The following is a 27,925-nucleotide window of genomic DNA, read 5'->3' as shown; positions in this document are numbered from 1 at the left end:
GAGAATAACTAACAGTGCTAAAAGGTGTGTGAAGGTGGTGGATAGGGGAAGCTCAGAGTCACGCATGTCACCAGAAGGAAACTTGGAGGTTAAAATATGGGAATGTATAAAACAGTGAATCTTGTGGTGGACAATGTCTGTGATTAACTATACAAATATCAGAAATCTCTCTCACAATCTAGAACAAATGCATGTCACTATAACTAGAGGTTAATAATAGAGAGGCATATGGTAAAAAATAAATACCTATTGCAAACTATATACTACAGTTAGTAGTATTTTAACATTCTTTTTCAACAGTAACAAATGTACTATACCAAAACTATGAATCAGTAATGGAAGGGGGAGGTGGCGTGGTTAGGAGTATGGGAGGATGTGAGTTTCCTTTTTTTTGTCTTTGTTTCTTTTCTGGAGTAGTGAAAATGTTCTAAAAATTGAAAAAAAAAAATTGTGCTGATGGATGCACAGCTGTATGGTGGTGCTGTGGGCAACTGACTATACACTTGGGATCTCTGGATAGTTGTATGGTATCTGAACAATCTCAATAAAAATAAATGAATTAATTAATTATTTTTTTAAAAAACCTTAATAATAATAATTAGGTGTGAAATGAAGAAAAATAGAAAAAAAATGAATAACAAGTCCAGTCTCACATCATAAAAAAAAAAAGAAAAGAAAAGAAAAAAATAAGGAATTAGCAAAACGCTGCTGCTGAGATGGATGCCTTCTTGGTAATAAGAGTAATGAGCAAAACACAATTCTGGCTTAATATTCAGCACTGCTGAGGTCTTACATTCATAATTATATTTACTGTGGAGAGCCAATTGAAAACTAGCACTCAGAAAGCCATAGAAAAGCTATGGCCTCTAAGAGAAAATGCGGGTAGGGGTTGAGAGAAACAAAGGTGGTCACTGGTAAGTACCTGGAGGGAGAAATGGTAACCTAAAAACATTCAAGAGTCATCAGGACAAGAAAATTAATTCTCCTCAGGCATAACAATGACCAACATCAAGACTGAATCCCTTCCTCCCGCAAACACTTACAAAGCACTTGTGGGCTAGCCCCTGTGCTGAGCACCACATCAGTTCTAGCTCCTAGGCTACCCGAGAGGCAAAAAGAACTTGTGCTTTGGACTCAGAAAGCTCCTGGATCAAATTCTGGTTGGGACTCATTAACCCTGTGTCCTTGGGAAAGTTCCCTAACTTTTCTACGTCTCAGTTCACCATCTTTAAATACAGATGGTAACAATAGCTAAAACTTTTATACACTGGTCTAAACACTTAATATTTATTAGTCATTTCATTTATGAACATTAAAGCCATATGAGAGGAGCAGGGTAAGACGGTGGCATAGAGAGGTGTAGAATTTAGTTAGTCCTCTAGAACAACTAGTAAACAGCCAGGAACAACTAATAAATAGTCTGGAACAACTGTTGGAGGACATCCATGACTGTTCACCCATCGTACTCCAGTCAGGAATAGGTGGAATGGCTGAGATCACAGCATAAAAGCTGTTAAGTAAAAACTGTGGACTGGCACCCCACCACTCCCCCACTCCCCCAAGCAGAGAAGACTGAGTTGCAAAACTTCACTGTCAGAGAAAGAAGCAGTCCCTGCCCAGAGCAAGGAAAAGTAGCTCAACCAAGCTCCAACTGCAGTTTTAATTTAACAAATCTGGATTATTGAATATGACCTAAAGGCACAGATAAGCCCTGAGAAAACAGGAACCTGCCGTTCCTCCTATCAGAGATGAGGCAGGGCTGAAGGAAAACAAAATATACACACACACATAACTAAATAGAACCAGAGGCTTTTGGAGATGACTGAGCTCAGAATACTGGAAAACGGCTGTGTCCCTAAAAAGGGGGCACAGAGAACCAGGTACAAACTCCAATACACCTGCAAAACTGAGGGGCTGGGAACTAGCTCTGAAAAGGGGCTTTTACTCCTTTTCCTTTTTTTTCTCTTACTCTAAGAAGCCCATTAGAGAAAGCCTCAAGCATTTTCAATTGTCAGTGACTGACCCAGGCAAGGATGGAGTTAACAGAGTCAGAAAGACAAAGGAAGAATTGAAATGGAGAAGATAACTCCCTGGGGGTGGGGGCAGGGAGCGGGGCCCAGCTTAAGTCAGAGCTCTGCCTCAGAGAATTCAGACACCCCAGGGCCTGGGGAAAAACGAACAAACCAGAAACAACTTAAGCTTGGCTTCTGACATCCTTCACCCAGGGCCAGGACTGGGTCCACTGTGAATTAAAGGGACCACACCTCTTTACACTGGTGGGGAGCTGCAGGCTGACAAGCACAACCTGCTGCGAAGGATAGGAAAAGCACCGAGTCTAGAGGCCTCATGGGAAAATCAGACAACCTGCTCCTCAGGGAAACTTGATACTGATTACACCTTCCTCCTGAGACCTGGGCCTGTCTGTTCTGGGAAAATCTGATTGGGGTAATAAAGGAAATCAGGTGCCATGACAACAAAAGATTTCAAGTCATGTTAGGAAAAACAAAGATATGGCCCAGTCAAAGGAACAAACTTACACTTCAACTGACATACAGGAATTGAAACAACTAATTGTTAATTGAACAAATCTCCTAAATCAATCTAAAAATCAAATCAATGAGTTAAGGTAAGATATGACAAAAGAGATGAAGGATATAAAGAAGACAATGACCAAACATAAGGAAGAAATCAAAAGTGTGAAAAAATAATTGGCAGAAGTTCTGGGAATGAAAGGCATAACACAAGAGATAAAAGACACAATGGAAACATACAACAGAAGATTTAAAGAGGCAGAAGAAAATCTTCATGAACTGGAGGCCAGGACATTTGAAATGATCCTACAAACAAAAGAGCAGATAGGGTAAAGAATGGAAAAATATGAGCAGTGTCTTAGGGAACTGAATGATAACATGAAGCACATAAATGTACATGTCATAGATGTCCCAAAAGGAGAACAGAAGGGAAAAGGGGCAGAAAAAATAATGGAGGAAATAATCAGTGAAATTTTCCCATCTCTTATGGAAGACATAAAATTACAGCTTGAGAAGCACAGTGTGCCCCTAACAGAATAGGTCCAAATAGATCTATGCCAAGACACTTAATAATTAGATATTCAAAAGTTAAAGACAAAGAGAGAATTCTGAAAGCATCAAGGGTAAAGTGATCCATCATATAAAAGGGAAGCTCAATAAGGCTATGTGTGGAGTTCTCAGTAGAAACCATGGAGGTGAGAAGGCAGTGGTATGATATATTTCAGATACTGAAAGAGAGGAACTACCAACCAAGAATTCTATATCTGGCAAAGCTGTCTTTCAAAAATGAGGGAGAGTTTAAAATATTCTCAGACAGACAGATACTGCGAGAGTTTGTGAACAAGATACCTGCTCTACAGGAAATACTAAAGGGAACACTACAGACAGATAGAAAAAGACAGGAGAGAGAGGTTTGGAGCACAATACTGAGTGACAGTAACACAATAATGTAAGTACACTAAACAGAGATGACAGTGAGTAAGGTTGAGGGAAAAAGGTTAGGGACAGATAGGATGACATGGGGAAGGATAAAAAATATAAATACTGGGATTGTATAATTTAGTGAAATCTACAGTGGTCAATGATTGTGATTAAATGTACAAGTATGTTTTGAAATAAGGGAGAAAAATGAATGTCAACTTTGCAAGGTATTAAAAACAGGGTGGTATTGGAGAAAAAAATATAATCAATGCAAACTAGAGTTTACAGTTAATGATAACATTATAATATGCTTCCACTAATTGTAACAAACACAAAGTCAGACAACCTGCTCCTCAGGGAAACCTGATACTAATTACATCTTCCTCCTGAGACCTGGGCCCCTCTGTTCTGGGAAAATCTGATTGGGGTAATCAAGGAAATCAGATGCCTTGATTATAAAAGTTCCTAGATTATAAGCTCTTATAGCAGTTACATCTATTCCTGAGCTGTAATGGTTAAGAACTCTGAGATGCTGAGCTCTTTTTCAATAACCTAGTCAGCCCCTAACACTTTGGGTATCTGTGTGACACCTGAGACTCATAGCCAGAGTCTGGCAGCTATGAATGTCAGCATTACCCCATAAAGCAAATGTTAAAGAGTCTGAAAAAAGAGATCAGACTTCAATTAGAGATAGGAATGAAATGGACATGGTTAGGATGAAGGTAAATCAGATTGAAGGGTAAAGGATGATATTGGTGGCGTTTTTGAAGCTTCAGCTTCTGTGTGGGACCAAAGGAATAGATCTATATTTATACATTATATAATTTTTTAAGTGCAAGATCTATATTATATAAATGTGCATACATTATATAATTTGAGTTGTATGGTCAGTTTATTCAAAAAACATAATTACGTGGAGCGTTGATTGGAGAAGGAGGTCTGATTGGTGTGTGCAGGTTTGTGTGAAACCCCAATACATCCCAGAACAATTCTGCCAGAGAATGAAGATGTCTTTGCAAAGCCACCTTGAGGGACTGTGGGAAAATGTGGAAATGTTAAATTTCCCCACCTGGGGAATTGATATTCTCACAAGCATTGGGGGCTACCAAATTAGAAGGCTGAGCCCTTGACCTTGGGATTGCACTCACGAAGTTTGTTAGACAAGGGAAAGGCTAAGCCCACTTAAAATGGTGAGTAAGAGTCATCGCCATAGAACTTTTTGTGTTGCTCAGATGTGGCCTCTCTCTCTAAGCCAACTATGAAGGTAAACTCACTGCCCTCCCTCCCACCCCAATATGTGGGACATGATTTCCGGGTACGCAAATCTCCCTGGCAACGTGGGACATGACTCACAGTGATAAGCTTGGCCCTGGCATTGTGGGATTGAGAAAACCTTCTTGGACCAACAGGGGGAAGCAAAATGAAATGAAATAACATTTCAGGGGCTGGGAGATCTCAAATAGACTGGAAAGGTCATTCTAGAGGTTATTCTTACACATTATACAGATATCCTTTTTTAGTTTTTAGTGTATTGGAATAGCTAAAAGGAAATATCTGAAACTGTTTAACTTCAACCCAGCAGCTTTGATTCTTGAAAACGATTGTATAACTATACAGCTTACACTGTGTGACTGTGTGATTGTGAAAATTTTGTAGCTCCCACTCCCTTTATACAGTGTATGGACAGATGAATAGAAAAATGAGGACAAAAAAGTAAATGAATAATAGAGAGGGATGGGGGGATGGGATGCTTTGGGTGTTCTTTCCACTTTAACTTTTATTCTTATCCTATTTTGTGTATGGTAATGAAAATGTTCAGCAATTTAACGTGATATGGAAAAAGATGGTGGCAACGAGATCTCTGGAGTGGAAGTTAGTTAGTCCCCCCAGAGAAACTAATAAACAACCAGGAACAACTAGTAAATGATCTGGAATAACTGCTGGGAGACAACCGTGACTGTCCACACATCATGCACCAACCTGGATTGGAGGAATGCCTGAGATCACAACGTGGAATCTGTAAGTAGAAACTGCAGGCCCAAGCCAGGAGCCTCCTCCCCCACGGCAACCCGAACTGCAAAGCCTCACTGTGACAAGCAAATATACCTAGGTACAGCTGCAACTGGGTTTTTAATTGGCAAAGGTGGACTGCTCAATGCAAGCTACAAATCCCCAACAAGAAGACAGAGACTGAAAGTGACAACTGACCTATAAGAGCAAGGGGACTTCGCTTCCCAAGAGGGGGAGCCCAGAGGACCAGGTGCTATCTCTGGCTGATGGGTGAAACTGGGAGCCATGGACTGGCCCTGAAAGGGGGCTTTCTGCCCTTTTCTCTCTCTCTCAACCTGACCACCTCAGTGGAGAAAGCCTCAGCCATTCTCAATTTGCAGCGCTCAGACCCAGACCAGGGTGGAGACAACAGAGTCAGAGAGAGACAAAGAACATATATAAATGCAGATGATAACTCCCTAGGGGGTGTATCTTCTCTAAGAGGAAGGGGGTGGTGCCCTGCTCCACTACCCACCTTCCATTCAGAACCAGACCCCGGAGCCGGGGGGAAAACAGCCAAAACAGAAACTAAGGGGGCCACACCTCCTTACATCATTAGGAACTACAGGCTGACAGGTGCCACCTGCTGGGCAGGTTAGGGAAAGCACAGCAGCTTGAGGCCTCACAGGGTGTGTCAATCTTCTAAGACACACCCTCAGGGAAACTTGATACTGAACATCGCCCCCTTCTGGGACCTGAGCCTGTTCTGATCTGGGAAAACCTGATTGGGGTAACCAAGGAAACCAGATGCCTAGACAACAGAAAACTACAACCCATAATAAGGAAAATGAAGTTATGGCCCAGTCAAAGGAACAAACTTTCACTTCAGCTGAGAAACAGGAAACAAAACAACTAATGCTACATCAAGTCAAAAAGTTTAGAGAAGATATGGCAAAAGAGATGAAGGGTATAATGAAAACACTGGGCATATACAAGGAAGAAACTGAAAGTTCAAAAAAACAACTGGCAGAATCTATGGAAATGAAAGGCACAATACAAGAGATGAAAGATACAATGGATACATACAGCAGCAGGGTTCAAGAGGCAGAAGAAAACACTCAGAAACTGGAGAACAAGGCACCTGAAAGCCTACACACAAAAGAACAGATAGGGAAAGAATGGAAAAATATGAGCAACGTCTCAGGGAACTGCATGACAACATGAAATGCATGAATGTACATGTCATGGGTGTCCCAGAAGGAGAAGAGAAGGGAAAGGGCACAGAAGCAACAATAGAGGAAATAATAAAGGAAAATTTCCCATCTCTTATGAAAGATATAAAATTACGGATCCAAGAAGCACAGCGTACTCCAAACAGAATAGATCTGAATAGGCCTATGCCAAGACACTTAATAATCAAATTATCAAATGTCAAAGATAAAGAGGGAATCCTGAAAGCAGCAAGAGAAAAGCAATCCATCACATACAAAGGAAGCTTGATAAAGAATATGTGCGGATTTCTCAGTAGAAACCATGGAGGTTAAGAAGGAAGTGGTGTGATATATTTATGATATTGAAAGAGAAAAACCACCAACCAAGAATCCTATATCCAGCAAAACTGTCCTTCAGTTATGACGGAGAGTTTAAAATATTCTCTGACAAACAAACAATGACAGTTTGTGAACAAGATATCTGCTCTTCAGGAAATACTAAAGGGAGCACTACAGACAGAAAGGAAAAGACAGGAGTGAGAGGTTTGGAACACCATTTTGGGTGACGGTAGCACAGCAACGTAAGTACACTGAACAAAGATGACTGTGAGTATGGCTGAAAGAGGAAGGTTAGGAGCATGTGGGACACCAGAAGGAAAGAAGAAAAATAAAGACTGGGACTGTTTAACTCAGTGAAACCTAGAGTGCTCGAAAATTGTGATAAAATGTACAAATATCTTTTTACATGAGGGAGAACAAATGAATGTCAACCTTGCAAGGTGTTAAAGATAGGGAGGTATTGGGGGGAAAATACAGTCAATGTAAACTAGATACTATAATTAACAGAAACATTGTATTATGCTTTCTTTAATGTAACAAAGGCAATATACAAAGCTAAATGCATATAAGAGGGAGACATAAGGGAGGAGTATGGGACTCCTGGCATTGGTGATGTCGTCTGACTCTATTCTACTTTAGTTTAATGCTACCTTTCCTTTTGTTGCTTCCTAGCTGTCATGTTTGTTTCTCTCTTTCTTTTTTCTTTTTCTTCTGTCTCTCTACCTTCTTAGACTCTTCCTCCTGCTTTGTAGAAGAAATGAAGATGTCCTTAAATAGATAGTGGTGATGGTGGTGAATATATAAATACATGACTATGTAGGGAACCATCGATTGTTTACTTAAGAACGGAATGTATGGCGCATGAACAAAACCAAAAAAAAAAAAAAAATGGGTTGATGAAGAAACCTCGAGGGCACTATATTGAGTGAAGTCAGTCAGACACATAAGGACAAATATTGCAGGATCTCACTGATATGAACTAATTATAATATGTAAACTCACAGACATGAAATAAGTTACCAGGATATAGAACGAGGCTGAAGAATGGGACTGGCTGCTTATGAGCAGAATGTTTCAACTAGGGTGAACTTAAATGTTTGGAAATGGACAGAGATGACAGTAGCACGTTGTGAGAATAACCAACAGTGATGAATGATGCGTGAATGTGGTGGAAAGGGGAAGCTCAGAATCACGTATGTCACCAGAAGGAAAGCTGGAGTTAAAAGATGGAAATGTACAAAACAGGGAACCTTGTGGTGGGCAATGTCTGTGATTAACTGTATAAATATTAATCTCTTTCATGAACCAGAACAAATGTATGACACTATAACTAGAAGTTAATAATAGAGGAGCATATAGGGGAAAAATATACCTATTGCCACCTATACTACAGTTAGTATATTTTAACGTTCTTTCATCAACAGTAACAAATACATCATACCAATACTATGAGACAATAATGGAGGGGGGGTGGTTAGGGGTATGGGAGGATTTGAGTTTCCTTTTTTTGTCTCTATTTCTCCTATGAAGTAACGAAAATGTTCTAAAAATTGAAAAAAAAAATTAATTGTGGTGTGGGTACACAGCTGTATGATGGTACCAGGGGCAACTGATTGTACACTTTGGATAATTGTATGGTATGTGAACAATCTCAATTAAAAAAAAAATTAATGTGGTGATGAATGCACAACTATATGGTGCTGCTATGAACAACTGATTGTACACCAGGATGACTGTATGGTATGTGAATATATCTCAATAAAATTGAATTAAAAAAAAATATGAGGTAGATACTATTATTACTACCATTTTACTTTTGTGGAAACTAAGGCATAGAACTGGGATTTGAACTCTGACAATCTATGCCACAAGCTGGGCTTTTATGTTGTACTTAAAATAGTCACTCTTGATTTGCTGCCTCTGCCAAATTGAGACAGGTGACCCTCCCAAATGCTCCCAGAATATACCATTCTTTCACTTAAAGCACAATGTTTTCTAGTTGCCTTATTTTCCAGCTCTCCAGACTATGATTATTTGTTAAATTAGCAAAATTACTGGTATTACTGTGATCTCATTCCAAAGTTTTGTATTCATTCACTAGCAATCTTACATGGAAATATGGTGTGCCAGTTTGGATGTATTATGTCCCCCAAAATGCCATTATCTCTGATGCAATCTTGTGGGGGCAGATGTATTGGTGTTGATTAGGTTGGAACCTTCTGACTGAGTGTTTCCATGGAGAGGTGACCCACCCAACTGTGAGTGACATCTTTGATTAGAGTGTGACCTCTTGATAGAATGTTTCCATGGAGGTGTGGCTCCACCCATTCAGCGTGGATCATTATTGGATCACTGGAGTATCTTAAAAACAGCCCCAAAGGCCCAGACACTGCTGCAGCCTAGAGAAGAATGTCCTGGGAGAAAGCCCTTTTGAAACCAGAACTCCAGAGCAGATGCCAGACACGTGCCTTCCCAGCTGAAAGGTTTTCCGGACGCCATTGACCATCCTCCAGTAAAGGTACCCAACTGTTGATGTGTTACCTTGAACACTTTATGGCCTTAAGACTGTAACTGTGTAACCAAATAAACCCCCTTTTATAAAAGCCAATCCATCTCTGGTGTTTTGCATTCCGGCAGCATTAGCAAACCAGAACATACGTTGCCATAGGAATGAAACTTGGAACAACTAAAAGCAGTTGAGGGCATCTAATTCAATAGATAAGATTCTTGTAGAGAATCAGACAAATTCAAAGCCAAAATGAGACAATGTGTACCTTGTTATCGCCAGGGTCTAGCACTGTCCCTGGCTCATGTGAGGTGCTCACGAAATATTTCTCAATGAGTAAGTGAATATTTGCAAGGCCCACACAGGGAGCTGGAAATATGACGATCTGCACAACAGTGAACACTAGCATAAACCATGGACTATAGTTAAAAGTACAATTATAATAATATTCTTTCAACTGTAGCAAATGTACCACCTTAATGCAAATTGTTAATAATGAGGGGGTTTAATATGGGAACCCTATTTTCTGCATAATTTTTCTGTAAATCTACAACTTCTCAAATAAATAAATATGACAATTTCAGTGAGATGTTTATTTTTCCTTAGAGTTAGAGTGGGACTAAAATAAAACCCTGAAACAGAAGGAGATCTAAAGAGAATAAAAGGAAAAGGAGGACAGGCATGGGGAGAGAATAAACTTAACACTTTTCATCTCCTCCACTAAACATACAACTTTTTTCTGACTTCCAAATTTCTGCACATTGCATTTCACTTCTCCATGCCTTGAAACACTGAAATCACCTTTGACACCTCTCCTTCCCCCAATCTGCAATTTATCCTCAAACTTAAAAAGTAATCATGAAATGTTCTAAAACTGATTGTGGTGATAAATGCACAACTATATGATGATACTGTGAGCCACTGATCGTATACTTTGGATGGATTATATGGTGTGTGACTGTATCTCCACAAAATTGCATTAAAATAAAAGGTAATCATGGCTTAGTACTTGGCACTTTTAAGACTGTGCAAAAACAATTTCTGAATCCAGTTCCATTCTCTTCTAGCACTTAATTATACTCTTTGGCTCACATAGCAGAACCATAGCAACACTCTGCCAGATAATAAATGGTATAATTGTTGTACCTACAGATGAATTTACTACACTTGCTTTATATTAACTCAGATGACAACACAACAGAGAAAGACTGAAATTTCATCATAAGCACTTGAACATTCACCAACATACTATTTCTCTCTCATCCTTCATTAACATAAATCTTTGACCATGTATCAGAATAAGTATGCTTAATAATCATTTTCCTATCATAAAAATGTAGTTTGACTAAGAACTTAGGAATTTTTTAAAATGTAAAAGATCTGGGACTTTTCAAACACAAGTTTCAAAAGAGCCTTTCTATGTGTTGTATGTGCATTCAAGCTTGATTCCTCATGTCCTGACATCTGATCTATGCTCACTTGATAAGACAAGTTCAGGAAACAGTGACTTTATGAGGTCAGGTCTAGGGCTTCAGGTTTCTGCATTTTTTAAATACCTTATAGATTTTTCACAAAAATCCACATATGCCAGAACTCAATTAGACACTATTCTCACCTTTCAGGTGGGTACATTCAACAATTCTATATCCACACTTCAAATTCCAGAAATATTAAAGTGGGTTTAGCTTTATTTCCTTAAATTAATGATAGCTTGTATAAGGAACCTGATTCATTAAATACCACTAAAGAATAACAGGAAATTTATATGATCCAACTGCCATCTGTGTTATACAATAAAAACATTTTTAGACCACTCAGAGCAGCAAACTGCATATTACTGGTCAAGGACAAGGCTTGCGCAACATATAGGTAATTTAACTTTTGCTGATGAAAGTTCATTTCCTTAGCCATTCAATCTGTAAAGAATTTACCCTAAGTCACAGACAGACAACACTGATTTAGATACCACTATTCCTCCTATTCTGGGATTTAACCTTGCATCTTAGACCATATCTATCATCAACAAATTTGGGTTTACAAAGTAAAAAAACAGCTCTGGCCCTGCAAGATCCCTTCAGCAAAAGAAAGCAGCCTTAGTTAGACAGGATTATGAGTCCTGAAAGCCCAGAGCTAGGCAGCGAGAAAGTGCACCAGCAGACAAAGCTTCCATGTCTGGGACAAGGAGTGATACTTTGGTCACAACAGAAATGAGGGGCATTTTAACATACTTGTGGCAGAACAAAAAGCAGAACAAAAATATGGTCCAAACTGTGCAGCTGCCACCAGAGAAGGCCAGCAGTTGTTAGAAGAACTGGAAAAGATCAATAACAAGCCAGTGCCAATCACCATTATTTTCTAAAGAAAACAGAATAAAACAGCATCTGACTCAGGTACAGATCCTTAAATACCAGAAGGTTCTACATTTTGTATAAGACCCAAATATGAAATTCACTAACACTAGACTCTACAAACACACTTGACAAGCAACTTGCTCCCTCACAACTCTCAAAACAAAAACGAAGAATCGATGGCTAGATTTGAATAAAATTCTCCCCATATTTTACACCTGAACTGGCCAAGGTGGGATACTCTAAGCAACAGAATTCATGTCAGAACTGTATTATCTTTAGTTACCTCATTTGTGCTGGTTTGAATCTATTATAAACCACACAACAGTCATGTTCTTTTAATCCAATCTTGTGGGTGCAGACCTATTGTGGGTGGGATCTTTTGATTAGGTCGTTTCCATGGAGATGTGACGCACCCAATTGTGGGTGGGACCTTTTGATTGTATCATTTCCATGGAAATGTGACCCTACCCATTTAGGAAGGGTCTTGATTAGTTTACTGGAGTCCTTAAAAGAGCTTAGGGAAAGAGAGCCCAAAGCTGACACAGATCCAGACGCTTGGAAATGCAGACAGAAAGATGCTTGGAGATGCTAAGCTAAGAGATGAAGCCCAGAGTTTGCCCCAGAGAAGCTAAGTGAAAATCCACAGATGCTTCAAGGTAAGCCACTGGGATCAGAAGCTATAAGAAATGTAAAGGACAAGCAGATGCCAGCCATATGCCTTCCCAGCTGACACAGGTGTTCCAGACACCATCAGCCTTTTTTCAGTGAAGGTATCCTCTTGCTGATGACTTTGTTTGGACACTTTTATGGCCTTAGAACTATAAATTTACGAACTAATAACCTCCCATTGTAAAAGCCAATCCATTGCTGGTATTTTGCATTCAGGCAGCACAGCAAACAGGAACATCATTGGATACCAGGATTTTCAAGCTGGGTTCTAAAAATGTAATAATAATAAAATAAACTTCAACTAATTGGAATGTGCCGAGCTTCAAAATCATGTTACCCTTTCACATTTCAGATTTGGAAACAGTGATTAGCACTTACATATTACCATTTGCCATTTAAGTTTATCCAAAACAGAATTCAAAACTGTGATCATAAATAAGAAGTACCTGAATCAGCACAAAGTCTTCCTTTGTCTGTTCAAGGTATTATATAGATCTGAGTTTAAACTGATCAATCTGACATTTACCCGGAGCCAGGGCAGTCAGTTGAATGTTCTCTTGCTCACTCAGTGCAAGTAAAAAAAAAATTGTCCCTGGAGGGAACCAGCTAGCCTGGTGTTGAGGTTTCACTAAATGTAGTTCCCGTGGGGTTTGGGAATGGTGGAGATGGAGTGCACGTGGGTGGGGGTGAATGATAAATCGGGAGGCAGGAGAAGCGAGTCACTGCCCCTGCTCTGTCTCATATACTAGTTATTAACTTGCCCACACTCCCGTTTCCGTTTGAACTGTAAAATGAGTAAAACAGTACCCACCCTGTCATCTCTGTTCATTCATTCAACACATACTTGCTGAACACCCACTCACTCCATGCGGGAGACAGAGAATCCCCATTATGGGTTGGGGTAAGGGTGGAATGGTTGACCGTTTAATCATTACATTAAATAGCAACCATTAAACAACAATTAGGGTAAATGTTTCAAAAGTAGGATATCAAGAAAATTAGAACAGGAGAATCTGTTTTGACCTGAGGGATCACGGAAAAAAAAAATTGTAGAAGTAACATTTGAACTGAGCTTTAAAAGTAGGTATAGATGGGCTCAGAACATCTCAAACAAGGGGCAAAGAATGTGCAGAATTCCTGAGATGGAAAGCAGCAAGGAAAACCTGAGCGAACTACAGCAGCAGAAGGAATTCAAGGAACTGAAAAAAAGGCCAGAGTTGGTGTCAGGTTCAAATGGCGTCAGTGTGCAGTATATGAAAGCCCTTTTAAAGCAGATGGGATCTACGTTCAAGGGCTGTGTCATTAATGTTCTTAGCCAAAATGTGGACTGATAAATTCATTTAATCAAAAGAAAGCACTTTTCTCTAAGGGAAGGCTGTTCACTTTGATCTTATGGCCAGATTCATACAGAGCAGCAAGGAAAAAAGGACAGACTTGCCAACTGGGACACATTAGCCAAGTTCACCAAGATTTTCAAAACTACTCAGTTATAAGAAATCCTTCTAACTGGCTTTTGGAACAAAGCAAGCTGAGTTTGGAGGAGAATACTAGATCTACCATAAATTGCTCAATACAGAGAAACATTTTATGGAAAATCATGTAAAAAAATGTTATTAACAGACATGTTATGAGAAAGAAGGACTATATCTGAGCTAGGCAAGTTTTACTTTTTATGGTAACATTAAAATTTCACCATGACCTATATCATAAAAGCAGTAAAGACTCAATTATAAAAGCTGACACTACATTACTGAGATATCCCTGAAGAGACAGAGGGAAACAATGGATTTTATTTTCTATTTTTGAAAGTTTAAGCAGATTTAGAGATTAATGAAGGATGATCTTGAAAGAGATAAACTATGTAATCAAAAAACTAGAAGGCAAGTACGAAATGAATAAGTTCTAAATAATATTTCCCCTTTGAGAAATGGTTTTCAAAATGTAATACATTCTTTCAGACCCCTTCCTTCACTAATTATATGATTTTCATCTTTTTCTTTCTAGCTTCTGGCACACTTTAAAAGTGTGAATAAGCTAGGGTTCTCATCTAGATTTGAGTACGTATTCACCATTGCTTTCCACAAAGACAATTATCTGCCCGTTGGTGTCTGAATCACTACCAGATACTTCTGTAATGAAGTCACTTTGTCTAAGGAGCAATGGAAAGTGAGGAAGTGAACTGCTTCCTGAATGACCCCCCTGGGATGGAGCTAATGTTTGGTTGCTTCAATTCAAGTTGTCAATTTTTGCTGAATGCCTGTATAAGCAGTTCTAATCCATTATCATGTGTCCCAAACAACATCTTAGAAATATTTTTAGAATGTTTTCTGGAGTAAGACTTAATATCCTTTCTGATAAATAAAAATAATGCTTAAAAAGAAGTAATGTTCATCAAAACATAAACTCCATATAAGGAAGTACATGGTAGGATAGGAGTGATGGATAAAGAAAACAAAATGCTTTTCATAAAGATCCTATACAAAAATAATTATTTCCAAAACTGGGCTAATCAAGAAAGAATTCTCTAACTTAGAAACATCTGCCCTACTTACTGCTTTCTGGATATAAAAAATAGGCTATTATTAATTAGTTTGATTTTTCTTCTTCAAAAATCTCTCTGCTCTTCAGAGACAGAAATATTGGAGAGCCACAGATATCAAATTTACTCCCTTTCAAAGATCTGAGAAGGCCAAGATTCACAGTTGATCCTCTACCTAGGTTTTTGATTATAAAACAAAGATTAGCAGAAGACCAATTTTAAGAAGAATTTTGTAATATGTCACACATTCTTCTTTCTCAAGTGTTTTGAAAGTGGTGCGCCAACTGCAAATACAGGGTTGTAAAAACGTGGTAATACACCTTAACAGAAAACTGGGATCCGAGTCAGGAGGCTGAACATGATTCTGGGTTCTATGACAGACTGTAATTAATGAGCACTGATCCCACCTGAAAAAATGGGCAAGCTCAAAAATAGCCTTATAGGTTCCACCCAATGCTAAACTCTAACCACTCAGTGCGGTATAAAGTTAGGTAGACTCTTCATTTGCAAATATGTACTCCTGGCATGTTTCTTTCTCTGTCTCTCAGTAAGGTAGAGCTCACCGAAACGAAAGTAAAACAGAGGCCGGTTTCCTGCGGTGCTGACCACCCGTTCTCTGGCCGCTGCTTCTCGGATGTCACACACCCCGATGTTGGCAGAGCGGAGCATTCTTCTCGTGGCTCCTTCACTGTGCTGCAGTCTACACCGAACCACGGCAGCTCCATTCGCTGCTGTAACAAGTTGAAAAAAAACTAATTAATTCAAACTTTAGTTTTTTTTAAATTTGTTACAGCGCTGAGCAGAGCTGCCGACCCCATGCAGAACAGCACACATAACACCAAAGGGACCACACAATACAGGTAGGGCCACCATCAGTGCCCAGCCAACATTGGGGTCAATCAAGTGCTTGGCAAAGCTGCAGCTCGAGAACTATCTTCTGGGAAAGCGAGGAACTGCTTCTGTTTCACTTTTGTTTGGCAAGGCACAGAAATTTAAATCCAACAATGTCAACAGTCTACACTCGCCCCACCAGCCTTCTTCCAAGACATGGAGGTGCACCTGCAGAAATGAATTCAGCAGGTGATGGGCTGACTGACATGATCAGCATCATGGTGATTCTGTTAGAAGAGAGAAAGGAGGAAAAGGGAGTGGGGAGACCATTTTCTAATTATCTGCCCCCAACATTTTCTCCAAAGGCCTTTTCACACCTGGGTTTTAGCCAAACCCTATTATTTTTCCTTCACTCTGACAGAGCATTTTTTTTTCTTTTCATAAACCAGTCAACAGGAAAATTCAGCCCTTCAGCTAAATAAGGCCTATGAAAATTTGTCCACCTTTATGTTAAATTTCATAGGAGTCAAGGAAAGAAACAAAATCAAAACAAAAACTGCAAATGAAGAGCAAAATCTCAGCACACAAATTAAATTTCCTGAAAAAAGAGTTTAATGAAACTCTCCTTACCTAACAAAATACTACTAGCTATGCCAAAGCCTTCAGAAAATAGGAGATAACAGAATTGGGGAGGGAGAGAGGGAGGATATGTGCACAAGTACAATTACATATTTAAACCTTTTCTAGTAAAAGCATCTGAGTAGGGCTTTTAAAAGTTTGTTCCAACAGTGCTGTGAATATTAGAGAGTTCATATCACACCTTTAAAATTTATGTTACTGCCCTTTTTCCTTGAGGAAAAAAACTAATTGCATTAGCTTTAAGCTGCTACTACAGTCGAGCAAATTTTCAAGGTCACTCTCAAACTTAACTGAGCTTACATCAGAACTGAAGTGTTTGAACTCCAGTCTAATGTCATTTTCTTTCTCTGAAATTTATACAACCAGCCCAAGTGCAAAGAGTCTATGAACCTGCACATGTGAAAATGCTGGAATGAAACAGACTTTTTACATTTTTGGGGAAGAATACATAAACATGTTTTATAACCACATTTCAAAAAACAACCAACTTTTACAGTTTCACAATCCCAGGCAGGATATAGTATCATTTTCTTGATTTCTAGATTTGGTTCTCATGATATCAGCAAAATCTTGGATTTAAAATATAACCAAGAGCAATAATTTTTAACTCACTACCTAAAAAGTCATGTTTAAATCATAAACATTCTCATATTTATTACGATTATAGCATTCCAAAAATAATCAAAGATATTGCTCTCTATCTTTAAATGAAAAGTCTATTAAATTTAGTAGGCACATTTACAGAAAAATAATGTGCTTTTGTGTTCACAAAATATATGTATAATCATACAAAGAAATTAGATGTGGCTAGGTCACACATAAAATACTTGATCTCCATGCAGTTTAGAAATTAAAATTTGTTTGTTCTCAGTTGTTTGTCTTCCATTTGCCTCCCATATATTGCAGTTAACTCTTAAACTTAGACAATTTATACTACTCATCAGGGTTTACATACTTGGAGGTTGTGGTAGGTAGGCCCCGATTAATTTTGACCTCTTCTTTTCATATCCTTTTTGTGTGATATCCCCTGCAAGGAAAGAGAAGGAAAATTCAGAATGATTTGAATGGATAGAATTGTTCATTCAACGAAGCCTAGTAAAAAACACAGTTACAACTGATTGCATTTTCTGTTTGCCTTATAATTAAAATTGAAAAAGAAAGCACTGTACATTAATTCACCTTGAGCCCCCCACCCCCCACCCCCCCAGACTCAAAAAAGAAAATTTTAAGTTACATAAAAATCATTTGCTGAACACATGCTTGCCCTGGCCCCTCCTTGCTTGGTCTCATCTCGGATGCAGTCCAGAATTAGATGCCTTCAATCTTAGTCACATCTGCTGTCACTGGAAGCTTTCGCAATCTGCACTGTGCTTTCATTAACTTAATCAACAATGGATTATGCAGAATGCTTAGGCCCTGGGTAGCTGGCCAACTCCATTACTGATTAGCATCTTCTTTCATTAATGAGATTTTTTCTAATCAAGCGTGTCGGTCAAAGACTTTAAACGGCTATGGTATTTTGAAAAATAAGTGACTAAGATCAAGGATAAGAAATAAAGCAAAGCCAAAGAACATATGGACCTATTGCATTCCAAAATATGTGAGAAGGGTGGTACCATTAAAACAAGAATTTAAAATGTTAAAGCCAAAAATTCATAATACAGAACACAAAGGACATTAATCACTATGTTTACATTTTTCCTAAATGCTAAGCCACTAAGTCCATGGGACAAAATAACCTTTATTACATTCAATAGCTTTTTCCAATTATAAGCTCTAAAACATATAGAATATTGATTTTTGCCCTTGAAATATTTTGGAATCTGTTAAGAAGAGCAAAAAATTCATTTCAATAAAAAGCATGGCAAACAATTGGAAAGCTATGATTCATATACAAATTAGTAACTTTTTTTCTAATGATGTATGCTCACTAAATCTGTAATCAAACCAGAAGACACTGAAGTATTTGATCCTTGGTATTTGATGACTGATCCCACTAATTCATAGCTTACAGTACAGATTGTTGTCTACTCCTGTGACATGTATGACTATTTTTTAAACAGAGCCATAAACAATAGAAAAATATGGAATATGCTTCCCACTATCAATTAATATTTTTGATGCTAAAAGTATGTTAGCCAACTACTGTTAATGAATGAATTTGTACCAATATCAAATTTTGCTCCAGCTCTTTATAAATGCCAGCTCTTTATATCTGCATCCATTAGCTACTCATTATCAAGACAGTTTAATTGCTCTTGGAAATGCCCCATTCAAAACCCCCTTTTAGAAAAGCATGGCCAAAATCTCAAAACAAACACCCACCCGCAATGCTGGAATCTCTTTGAGATTTATTAGGAAAATAAGAGAATAAGGTACTATGATGCAAAAGGGAGAGCATGCCTTATCATCTGCTGGCCATGATGTTTACTTTCACACTTTACCCCGTTCCATTTCTCTCCGCTGACTACTACATCTGTAACATTACAAGAAAGAGGAAAATATTTTCCTCTGAGAAAATATGATAAAAACAAACAATCTGTAGAAGAAATAAAACTCCAAAGCTAGAAGTTCTGTCAAGTTACCAGTGAGACTCAACTTCCATCAATCATAGTAAGAGCGGCATGTGGTCCCTGGGTAATACAACCAGAGGCTTCTTTATTTCAAGCTGATTTCAGGGGAAACATTAAAAAGAGACAATCCCAGGGGGATTATGGGTAGATTCTGGGTCACCTAAACTCTGCACTCTTGCTGGCTGAAAAAGATTGGTCATTCTGCTGAGAGACAGCAAAACAGAATCCACCTCTCCAATCAGTCCAACATTCCCTTTGGGAATCCCTAAAAAGGCAGCTACCACCAGCCTCCCAAGAAATAGCTGTCCATCACCTTGTGTTTTTCTCCTAACCATTCTTCGAAAACTAAAAAAAAAAACTATTTGAGAAGCTAGTTTTCGTGCTGTTTTGCAGTTTTTAATCCATTTTGGCTCATGCTTAGCATTTAAAAAAATTCAAAACCAGGTTGCCCCCTGCAAATGAGGGAATGCCACCAAGACTAAAATGAAAGAAAAGGAATATGAAAAGGAACAAATAAGGATGGATTTGGAGAAGCACAAGAACTGAACAACACATCTCGGTCTCCAAATAAAACCGGACATAATCGCTAGGTGAGCGTCCGGGTGGCCACGCCTCTTCCGGTCAAGCCCCGCCCCCACCCTATCCTCGGGCTGCTTTATGAATCCCCCAGTCAAGCGCTTGCCCTGGTAAATGGTAACTCCTAGCCTCATTTCCTTTTGTTCTAAACCCAAAATTGAGGTTCTCAGGTGAGCGTGTTAGTATTTGGGTGTGGGAGGAGGAGAAGGCCTCCTTTAATTTTGAGGGTAAGCCGAACTCAAAGGAAATTAACTTTTAATTCTAGCTTACTTTGGAAAGCTCAAATTGTTAAAATCTTAAACCTAAAGGAAAACAAATACCTTTCCCCCCTGGTGTCCATGAATCTCTTTAAAGTGGAAGATCTTACCGTTGGCCTAAGGAGGCACCATCTTTCAAGTTCCTTACCTCACAATCTTAAAACATTAAGTCTGGAGAACGATAAAGAGATGGAGTAAAAGGAGGATCTAACACTTCAAAGCAGGTATTTTATTTAGTTTGGTTAAGTCGTGCCCATTAAGCAATCAGCTCAGAGAATTTTCGGATGAGACTTTAAGAAATCCCAGGTTACTATTTTCTCTCAAAGACTTGAAGAGAGAAAAGGGAGACAATATTTATCGAATAGCTTTTATGCGTCACCTACTTCAACCAAATCTGGGGCTGCAAACTAAGGTCCCCAGGCCAAGTCTGGTCTGCTGCACTACTTTTTGTAAACAACGTTTTATCATAACACAGCCATGCTCATTGGTTTATGAATTGTCTGGGGCAGTTTCAGCACTACAATGGCAGAGCTGAGAATTTGTAACTGACACCATAGGGCCTGCAAAGCCAAAAATACTATCTGGCTCTTCACACAAAAAAAGTTTGCCAACCTCTGCCCTTAATAATCTCCTTTAATCTTTATAACAACGTCTTTTACAGGTAAGAAATTGAGGCAGGCACGAAACAGTATTTATATTTCTCACCCAGAACCACAGATATAATAATAAAGTAACAAAGTTGGGCCAATTCCAAAATTTTTATATTAAACCTGGAATCTACCAAGACTGACCTGGTCACTGTCCACAGAACAGGATTTTGGTTTTCTTGGTTTTACTTATATATTCTACCCAGCTGGACGCCCTACCCAGTTCTTTATAATCTATTTAGGATACTATCCTAGATGACCTCAAACCGCACTTCCTTCTTTCAACTTCCCCAGATTCTGCCCTGACTGAAATGATGTCACATACTTTGAAGTACTACAGTACAGAATTCCATACAAATCATTTCGATGCTTTCTGCATGATGCCTTAGACAGCTATTTATTCTTTATTTTTGTAACATATATACATGGCTATCTTTCAAACAGATTTGTAAAGCCTTAACAAAGGGACAATGTCCTACAGAATTAAATCCTTTTCTCTGCTATTTTACAAATTATGAAACTGTGTGCTAATGAATTTAGTCACGCAACCCAGCAATAAACACGAATTTCTATCCCTGACTGTACTGACTTGAATGTAAATGACTGAACAGAAGCTGCTTTATAATCAGAGTAAACATAGGATATTTAATTTTTTATTGTTTAAGGTGGGGAAAGGACAGAGGGGGGAATCAATAATGATTCATTATTAAGGTGTGTAGGAAAACAATTTGACTTCTGTGTTACCCAAAAGGATTAAATGTGCATGGTAAGGAACTGCTGGGACAAGGTTCATTCAGAGCCCCCAAACCATCAGGGCTAAAAATAAACTTGCCACATCTTCCTGGTCATGGAGAAAGTTCAGTTATTTTTAACTCTGGAAATATTTTAGAAGCTGGTAGACAAAGGTCCCATAGTTTATCTATGGTAAACTCTCACTGCAAATTTGTACAAATAAACTTTCTAATGTGGAGTTTGTAGGTTTAGCCCTTAATTCTGAAGTAATCAATGAGGTTTTTTGTGCTAATACAATAATAAAGACAGACGGATGGATGGTTTGCTTTAGATACAATATCATACATCCAAAACACCTTGGTTTCTGTTAAAATCTTAACCTACTAGCTAATTACATGGTGTCACTATGGAAACACAAGTCAGCTCAGAAAGTAAATAGGTGTTTCTCCTCTATTTGAATGATCAACTGGCTGCTCGTTTTTCACTCCTCCTCACTTTGGATCTGTAATAAGTACACAGCCTTCAGGGTAAAACCATGTAAATTAAAGACAGAAAGGCTACAAAGAAAACACTCCTCCATATCACATTTCTAAGCAAGATTTTATTTTATATTTATTATTCTGCAAGGTATATTCCATGATTTATAGTAAAGTAATTAATATTATCTCCAATTAGAAGCTACAGTAGTATCACCCAAGGATATCTGTAGCTCATTTCTCCTTGAAAGTCAATTGGAGAAGCCTGTTAGATGCTATTTCAAGAATTTTGCTTGCTAAAAGGTAGCTGCTAATATTAAAAGACATGAACCACAGAATCCCTTGCTTGAATTTTAGTTTCCATGCAAAATTCCAAATAGCATGTTTTCCAAACTTTAATACCCAAGACACACATTTGTTTAATTCCCTTTCCATTTTAGGAATAAAACTGTATTCCAGAAAAGAAAATGCCGAAACTGTTTGCAACCTCAGTGAGGAGAAAATAAAAGTAAGCTTCTGAAACACTACTTTATTAAAAATGCTCTTTTTTATATTATCCTCAAAGAAGCTCCATAATACTTAAAATTCCAGCAATAGAAATTAGTTGAAACTTTCCTTGTGTTCTGTTACAAAGAAAAGAAGTCACAAATTTAAAATAAAAATGCAAGTAAGGCCACACTGCCAGTATAAGGTTGGATAAGACCGAGACGGAAGAGAGAATTCTTTCCCTCCCCAAAAGGAAGAATATTTTTCTTACTTATATTGGAGTCCAGAGTTTCAAGTTAAAGACTGAGTCTTAGAAAAGTGAAATAAAACTAGATTGAACAAGCCAAAGAGTTAAGACAATTCTTCTGTCTCTCCATTTTGTCCTCATTCTTGCAGACTTGGACCAACCTGGAATTTACCCAGTCACCCAGCCCTATAGATGTCTGGCTCTCCAGGCAGCTCACTGCTCCTCAAGAATAAAATATGTGTGCCACAGAACTACATCTATGGCTCGGGTTAGTTCAAAGTAAACAGAGAGGTTTAACAGTGATGGTTTCCATTCTTAGTGTCAGGAGTTTATTTTATTATTTAATGCTGTAACGAATGCTTTATATAACAAAAGCAATCATTTCCATGTTTGGAATTTTATGGCTGTCAGGAACCTTCCTAACGCTGCTCTAAGTCCATGGCTTTATAAGGCTTAGGGGGCATCCGTGAAAGCAATCTTCTTGTTCAGCCGTTGGAGCCTCGTTTTTTAGCTCTGTGATAAGGTTTTCTCTCGTCCAGAAAGAAACTGTGATGTCTGTGGCAAGTTCCTGTGCACAGCACTCACCTGTACTGGGTGGAGCACAGACCTCAGTTCTCTTCTCACCTTGAGCACAAACTAGCTGTGGGACCCTGGATAAGTCAGCTGGCTTCTCAGAGTCTCATTTTTCTCATTTATAAAATTTGGTTAATATCACCTATCTACCCACCATAGTTGAAAAGATTAAAAAAAAAATACTGACTATGAACTAAGATGTTTATGCAACATTTATATGCATCAAGCATATAAGAAAAGATATTTTACTATTTCAGTGAGAGCTTATTCAATATCTATTATATATTCAAACTTGTGATAGATATTAAAAGATATCCAAGAGAAGTATAAGATACGGTGCTGCTTTAGAAGCCCTTACAAAGGTTAGTAAGACTAATAAAAATGAACTCTAAGTGAATGACAGTGTATTAGCAAGTATTAAGTGGTACAACTAAAAGGGGCTTCAGAAATACAGGGACAGTCAGGCCAAAGAAAGTTAGTTTATATACGTCAGAAATTCTGAAGAAACTTGAAATTTCTACAACTTAAGAATCCATTCACTTTTCTTTTATTATTCCCACCCTCATTACCCAATCGCAGCCACAACAACTTTCCAAGGCATTGCTCAAACAGCCCGCTCACAGCTCTAGCTGCCTCCAGTCTTGACACCATCCTCTCCACTCTCCATTCAGCAGCCAGAGTGCTCTCTCAAAAAATAAATAAAAATGATCATGTGGCCTCTAATAAAAATCAGCAAAGCCTTCTCACTGCTTTTAGGATGAACACCAAATTCACTAACATGGCCAACAAGACTTCACATAACCTGGTCCCTGGGTGCTTTCTCTCATCTCATCTCTCACCACTGTTTAAATCATTTAACGATGAATTATGTTTTGCTTTTGTTATTATTTGTACTGTTGTATTTCACTTTCGATTTTTTACACATTTATGTCATATTACCAATGTAAAATTTAGAAATTTGAACCCCACAAAAATATTTTAAATATGGTAATCAGGATATATGTAAAACCCACATGAAGAGCATAAAATCCCCAAACGTACAGAATGCAGGGGAAAAATTTCTCAAGAGCTGTAAATTAATGTTACTTGGGACTTTCATGTTTATGTGAATGATCACAAAGTTCCTTAAAACATTTAGTTAATGATACAAATAAAGAAAAATGTATTTAAATATGCCTCTGTATAAAACCATACTCTAACCAGTTAGGTCTCCACAACTATCATTACTAAAAGTTCTATTTTATTTTTCCTTTTTCATATGTGTTCCCAGTAGTTTTTTTTCCTTTTGGTATCTCAAGATTTCCAATGTCAAGAGATTAAAGAAAATAACCTGCATGGAGTCCATTCTATTCTAAAAAAAAAAGGATAAAAAGAACAAGGGAGAGATACCTCTAAAAGTTCAAATTACTCTACACCAGACTTGAAAATATTAAAGAAAACAACTCCTGAGGCCTGAACTCTCTCTGAAAATCTGAAAAGGAAGAATTCCAATAGAATATTTTTTAATTTCAAAATGCTCTTAAAGTATACTGAATACGTCCTACAGAGAGAGTTTTACAGCTGTGTGACGATTTTCTGTTGCCCTCCTACAATGTCCACCCTGCCTCCATGTGTAGCATGCGGTCTCTGAGGACACAGCAGGCAGCGCAGGCAGCAGGAGATTCTACACAAGGTCCCTACTGGATACCAATGGTGGTCTTCCTTACTCATCAGCCCAGAAAATTTAAATAGGTCAGATTCCAGCAAAACTATATATATATATATATATATATATACAGTTAATTTTTCAACAGTAATATATATGCACACACACATACCTCTTTAAGTTAACAAGCATCACTTTTTCAAAATTTCCTGGGATTTAGGTATCCCTTTTTTGGACACACACACACACACACACACACACACAAAGGAAAAATCTCACTCAGTAGGAAAATACCTCTTAAGAAGACCATGTAAAATGTTAAATAAAACTACTTCCATTTCCCAAACTAGTGATTTTCAACTTTCTAGATCTGAAGTCTCACCAGGAAGTTGGTTTTCTTGGAATGTTATGTTTACTATTATGGAAGGGTCGGTGGAGGGGTAGTAGGAAGGCGAAGATATGGATGATAGAAGCCATCTTTCATTATTTCTAACTAAAAATTCAGAAATTAAGATGGGGAACAGGATCCGGGTCTTCCTAGTCCTTTGTTATTGGGCTGGGAAGAGACAGCCTTGGATTATATCCAAGAGGAGAGAGGGAGAAACAGCCCCAGTGAGGTGTCTCAAATTGGAACAAAAGCAAAGAACAGAAGGAGAAAGAAAAGAGCATTTACTGATTATCTACAGCGAGTTAGGGATCTTACTGGGTACTTCACAAATACATACGTCCTTTAAATTTTACAGATTCCATAAGTTAGATAATTATTTTCCTGACTTGTCATAAACAATAACACTTGCCCAAGGACCCACAAAGCCATTACACAAAACTGCCTGGTGCTGGCACTGAAACTTTTTCCACCATTCCAGAAAATGGGCTGTTTCTAAACACACTCCCTTTGCTGAAGCAGAAGGACAATCTGAAGAAACAAAGACTGTCTACGTAGGATTCCAAACAGTCAAATTAGGACAATCTGTGGTAAAGCGATCAGGGGATGGCATGTCACGGTTATGGGGTGATGTGGGAAGCGAAGGCGAACAAACCATTAGCAATGGTCATGAAAACTGTGTCCCACATAAACCACTTTTCGTTTCAAAAAGTGCTATCTCTTGAGAACTGCTGTCCTATGGAATCCGAAGAAAACATGAAAATTGCTGAGCTTATCAAAGATTTAATCACTTTAACAGGAAGGAATGAGCTGGCATTAGTCAATACAAAAGTTCATTCCAACACAGAAACATAAACACCAAGAAAAGTGGGTCTCTGTAAACAGAGTCCAACAGCTAACATTTATGTAAGTCATAATTAGAAATGGTAATGTTCTAAGGGTCCAAAGTCAGTAAAACCCTACTTTTCCACAAACATGTAAAGTACTATTTTATATTTTTGCATTTCAAACTCACTCATACAGATTTGATATTAAACAATCCTTTAAGTAACCAACCGTATTCAGTAGTTACAGCCTTTTGTAATGCTGCTTTTTTAATCCAGCATCAATAAATCAAAAGCATTCCAAGAGGGTGCCTAAACTGCTCAGAAGGCAACATCAAAAAGAAAGAGAAGTTGAAAGAGATATTTCATAAATGAGTAATCAGATAATCTGTGGCATCTAAAAGCACATTCTGTAGAAGAATCCCAGGCTGATTTAGAAACAAATTCCACAGAAACCAAAAAACAAAAAAACAAACAAAAAACTCAAACAGAAACAAACAACAAAACACCTCTTAGGAATCTTACTCTGGACAAGAGGTGCAGCTTCTGTGATACAAACAACCATGCTTTTCACAAGAGGAGAAAAAGAGGAGGGCTTGGGCCCCAAGAGCTGGCAGGAGTTAGGAAGCTCTGTGAAGGCTACCTAAGAAGAAAAAGAACAAAAAAAAAAGAGAAAAACCTATCTGGATTATCTGGAGACCATTTCCTTGTGGGATATAAGGGGGACTTCTCTCATCCCTAGAGAAAGATACTACTAGGGCATAGCTACCCAAGAGAGTTAGCTTTGGGGTTTGGGAAGAGCTGTTGGGGAAAGGCAGTTCCTGACAGTGCCACAGTCTGGTCTTGCCCTTTGGGAACTCACGAGCCTCTTTACATCGTTCTTCATCATGGAGCTATTTATCCTAAATTCCTGGTCAATTTTTTTAAGCTTATTTTTGAAATGATTTTAAATTCACAGGAAGTTGCAAACAATAAGGAGATCCCGTGTAACATTCACCCAGCCTCTCCCAAATGTTAACATCTTGCTTAACTAGAGCACAGTATCAAAACCAAGAAATTAACACTGGTACAATCTAGGGAGCTCATTCAGATTTCACCAGTTATACATGTGCTCGTTTGTGTTTGTAAACATAGCACTGCGCAATTTCATCCCATGTGGAGCTTCACATCATCACCACCACAATCGAGTTACCTAACTGCACCATCACCACAGCACTCCCTCATGCTTGCTGCCCCCTTCTAGTCATGCACACTCCATCCCTAACCCTGACCACCACTAATCTCTTTTCCAGCTCTGTAATTTTGTTATTTTACAAATGTTATATGAAAGGAATTGTGCTGCATATATCCCATTGAAATTGGCATTTTTCACTCTGAATGTCCTTGAGATTTATCCAAATTGTCGTATGCACCAATAGTTTGTACCTTTTCCATGTTACGTAGTATTCATAGAATGAATGTACCAGTGTGTTTGACATTCACCCACTGAAGAACATTTCAGTACTTTCCAGCTTTTGGCTATTACAAATAAGGCTGCTATGAACATTAGTGCACAGGTTTCTGCATGAAAATTAATTTTCATTTTTCTAGGATAAATTTCCAAGAATAATGGGTATGGTAAGTCCATTTTTAGTTTAAAAAGAAACTGCAAACTTCCAGAGTAGCTATACCATGTTAGCTTCTCATCAGCAATGTGTAAGTAAGTGATCCAGTTTCTCTGCATTCTTGTCAGTATTTGTTGTTATTTTTTACATTGGCCATTCTGATAGATATCATTATGCTTTTAATTTGCTTGCCTCCAATAACTAATAGTGTTGAACATCTTTTCATGTACTTGTTTGCCATCTGTATATCCTCTTTAGTTAAATGTCTGTAACCGTCCTTTACCCATTTTATGCCTGGACTATTTGTATTGTTACTGTAGAACTTTCAGAGTCCTTTCATGGTAAATGTAAGTCCTTTGTTGGATATGTGGTTT

At 38.2% G+C, this 27,925-nt stretch overlaps 1 protein-coding gene across 6 annotated transcripts in view; it reads right to left on the bottom strand.

Moving 5' to 3' along the window:
- DIP2C (disco interacting protein 2 homolog C) overlaps nt 1–27,925 on the bottom strand; it is a 555,699-nt gene that overhangs the window by 262,407 nt on the left and 265,367 nt on the right. For 4 of the 6 annotated variants that reach the window (XM_037835690.1, XM_037835689.1, XM_037835694.1 and 1 more), the window contains exons 2-3: nt 17,482–17,553; nt 15,620–15,787 (exon numbers count right to left, since the gene is read on the bottom strand). In XM_037835690.1, the coding sequence (XP_037691618.1) occupies nt 15,620–15,787; nt 17,482–17,553 (240 nt within the window). The remainder of the gene's footprint in view (nt 1–15,619; nt 15,788–17,481; nt 17,554–27,925) is intronic. The other 2 variants (XM_037835692.1, XM_037835691.1) reach the window with 1 other exon arrangement.

This window comes from Choloepus didactylus, chromosome 5 (genome assembly GCF_015220235.1).
Source record: "Choloepus didactylus isolate mChoDid1 chromosome 5, mChoDid1.pri, whole genome shotgun sequence".
Lineage (NCBI taxonomy): Eukaryota > Metazoa > Chordata > Mammalia > Pilosa > Megalonychidae > Choloepus > Choloepus didactylus.
Note: the sequence above shows the minus strand (reverse complement) of the source record. Positions and strands in the feature narration are given on the sequence as shown.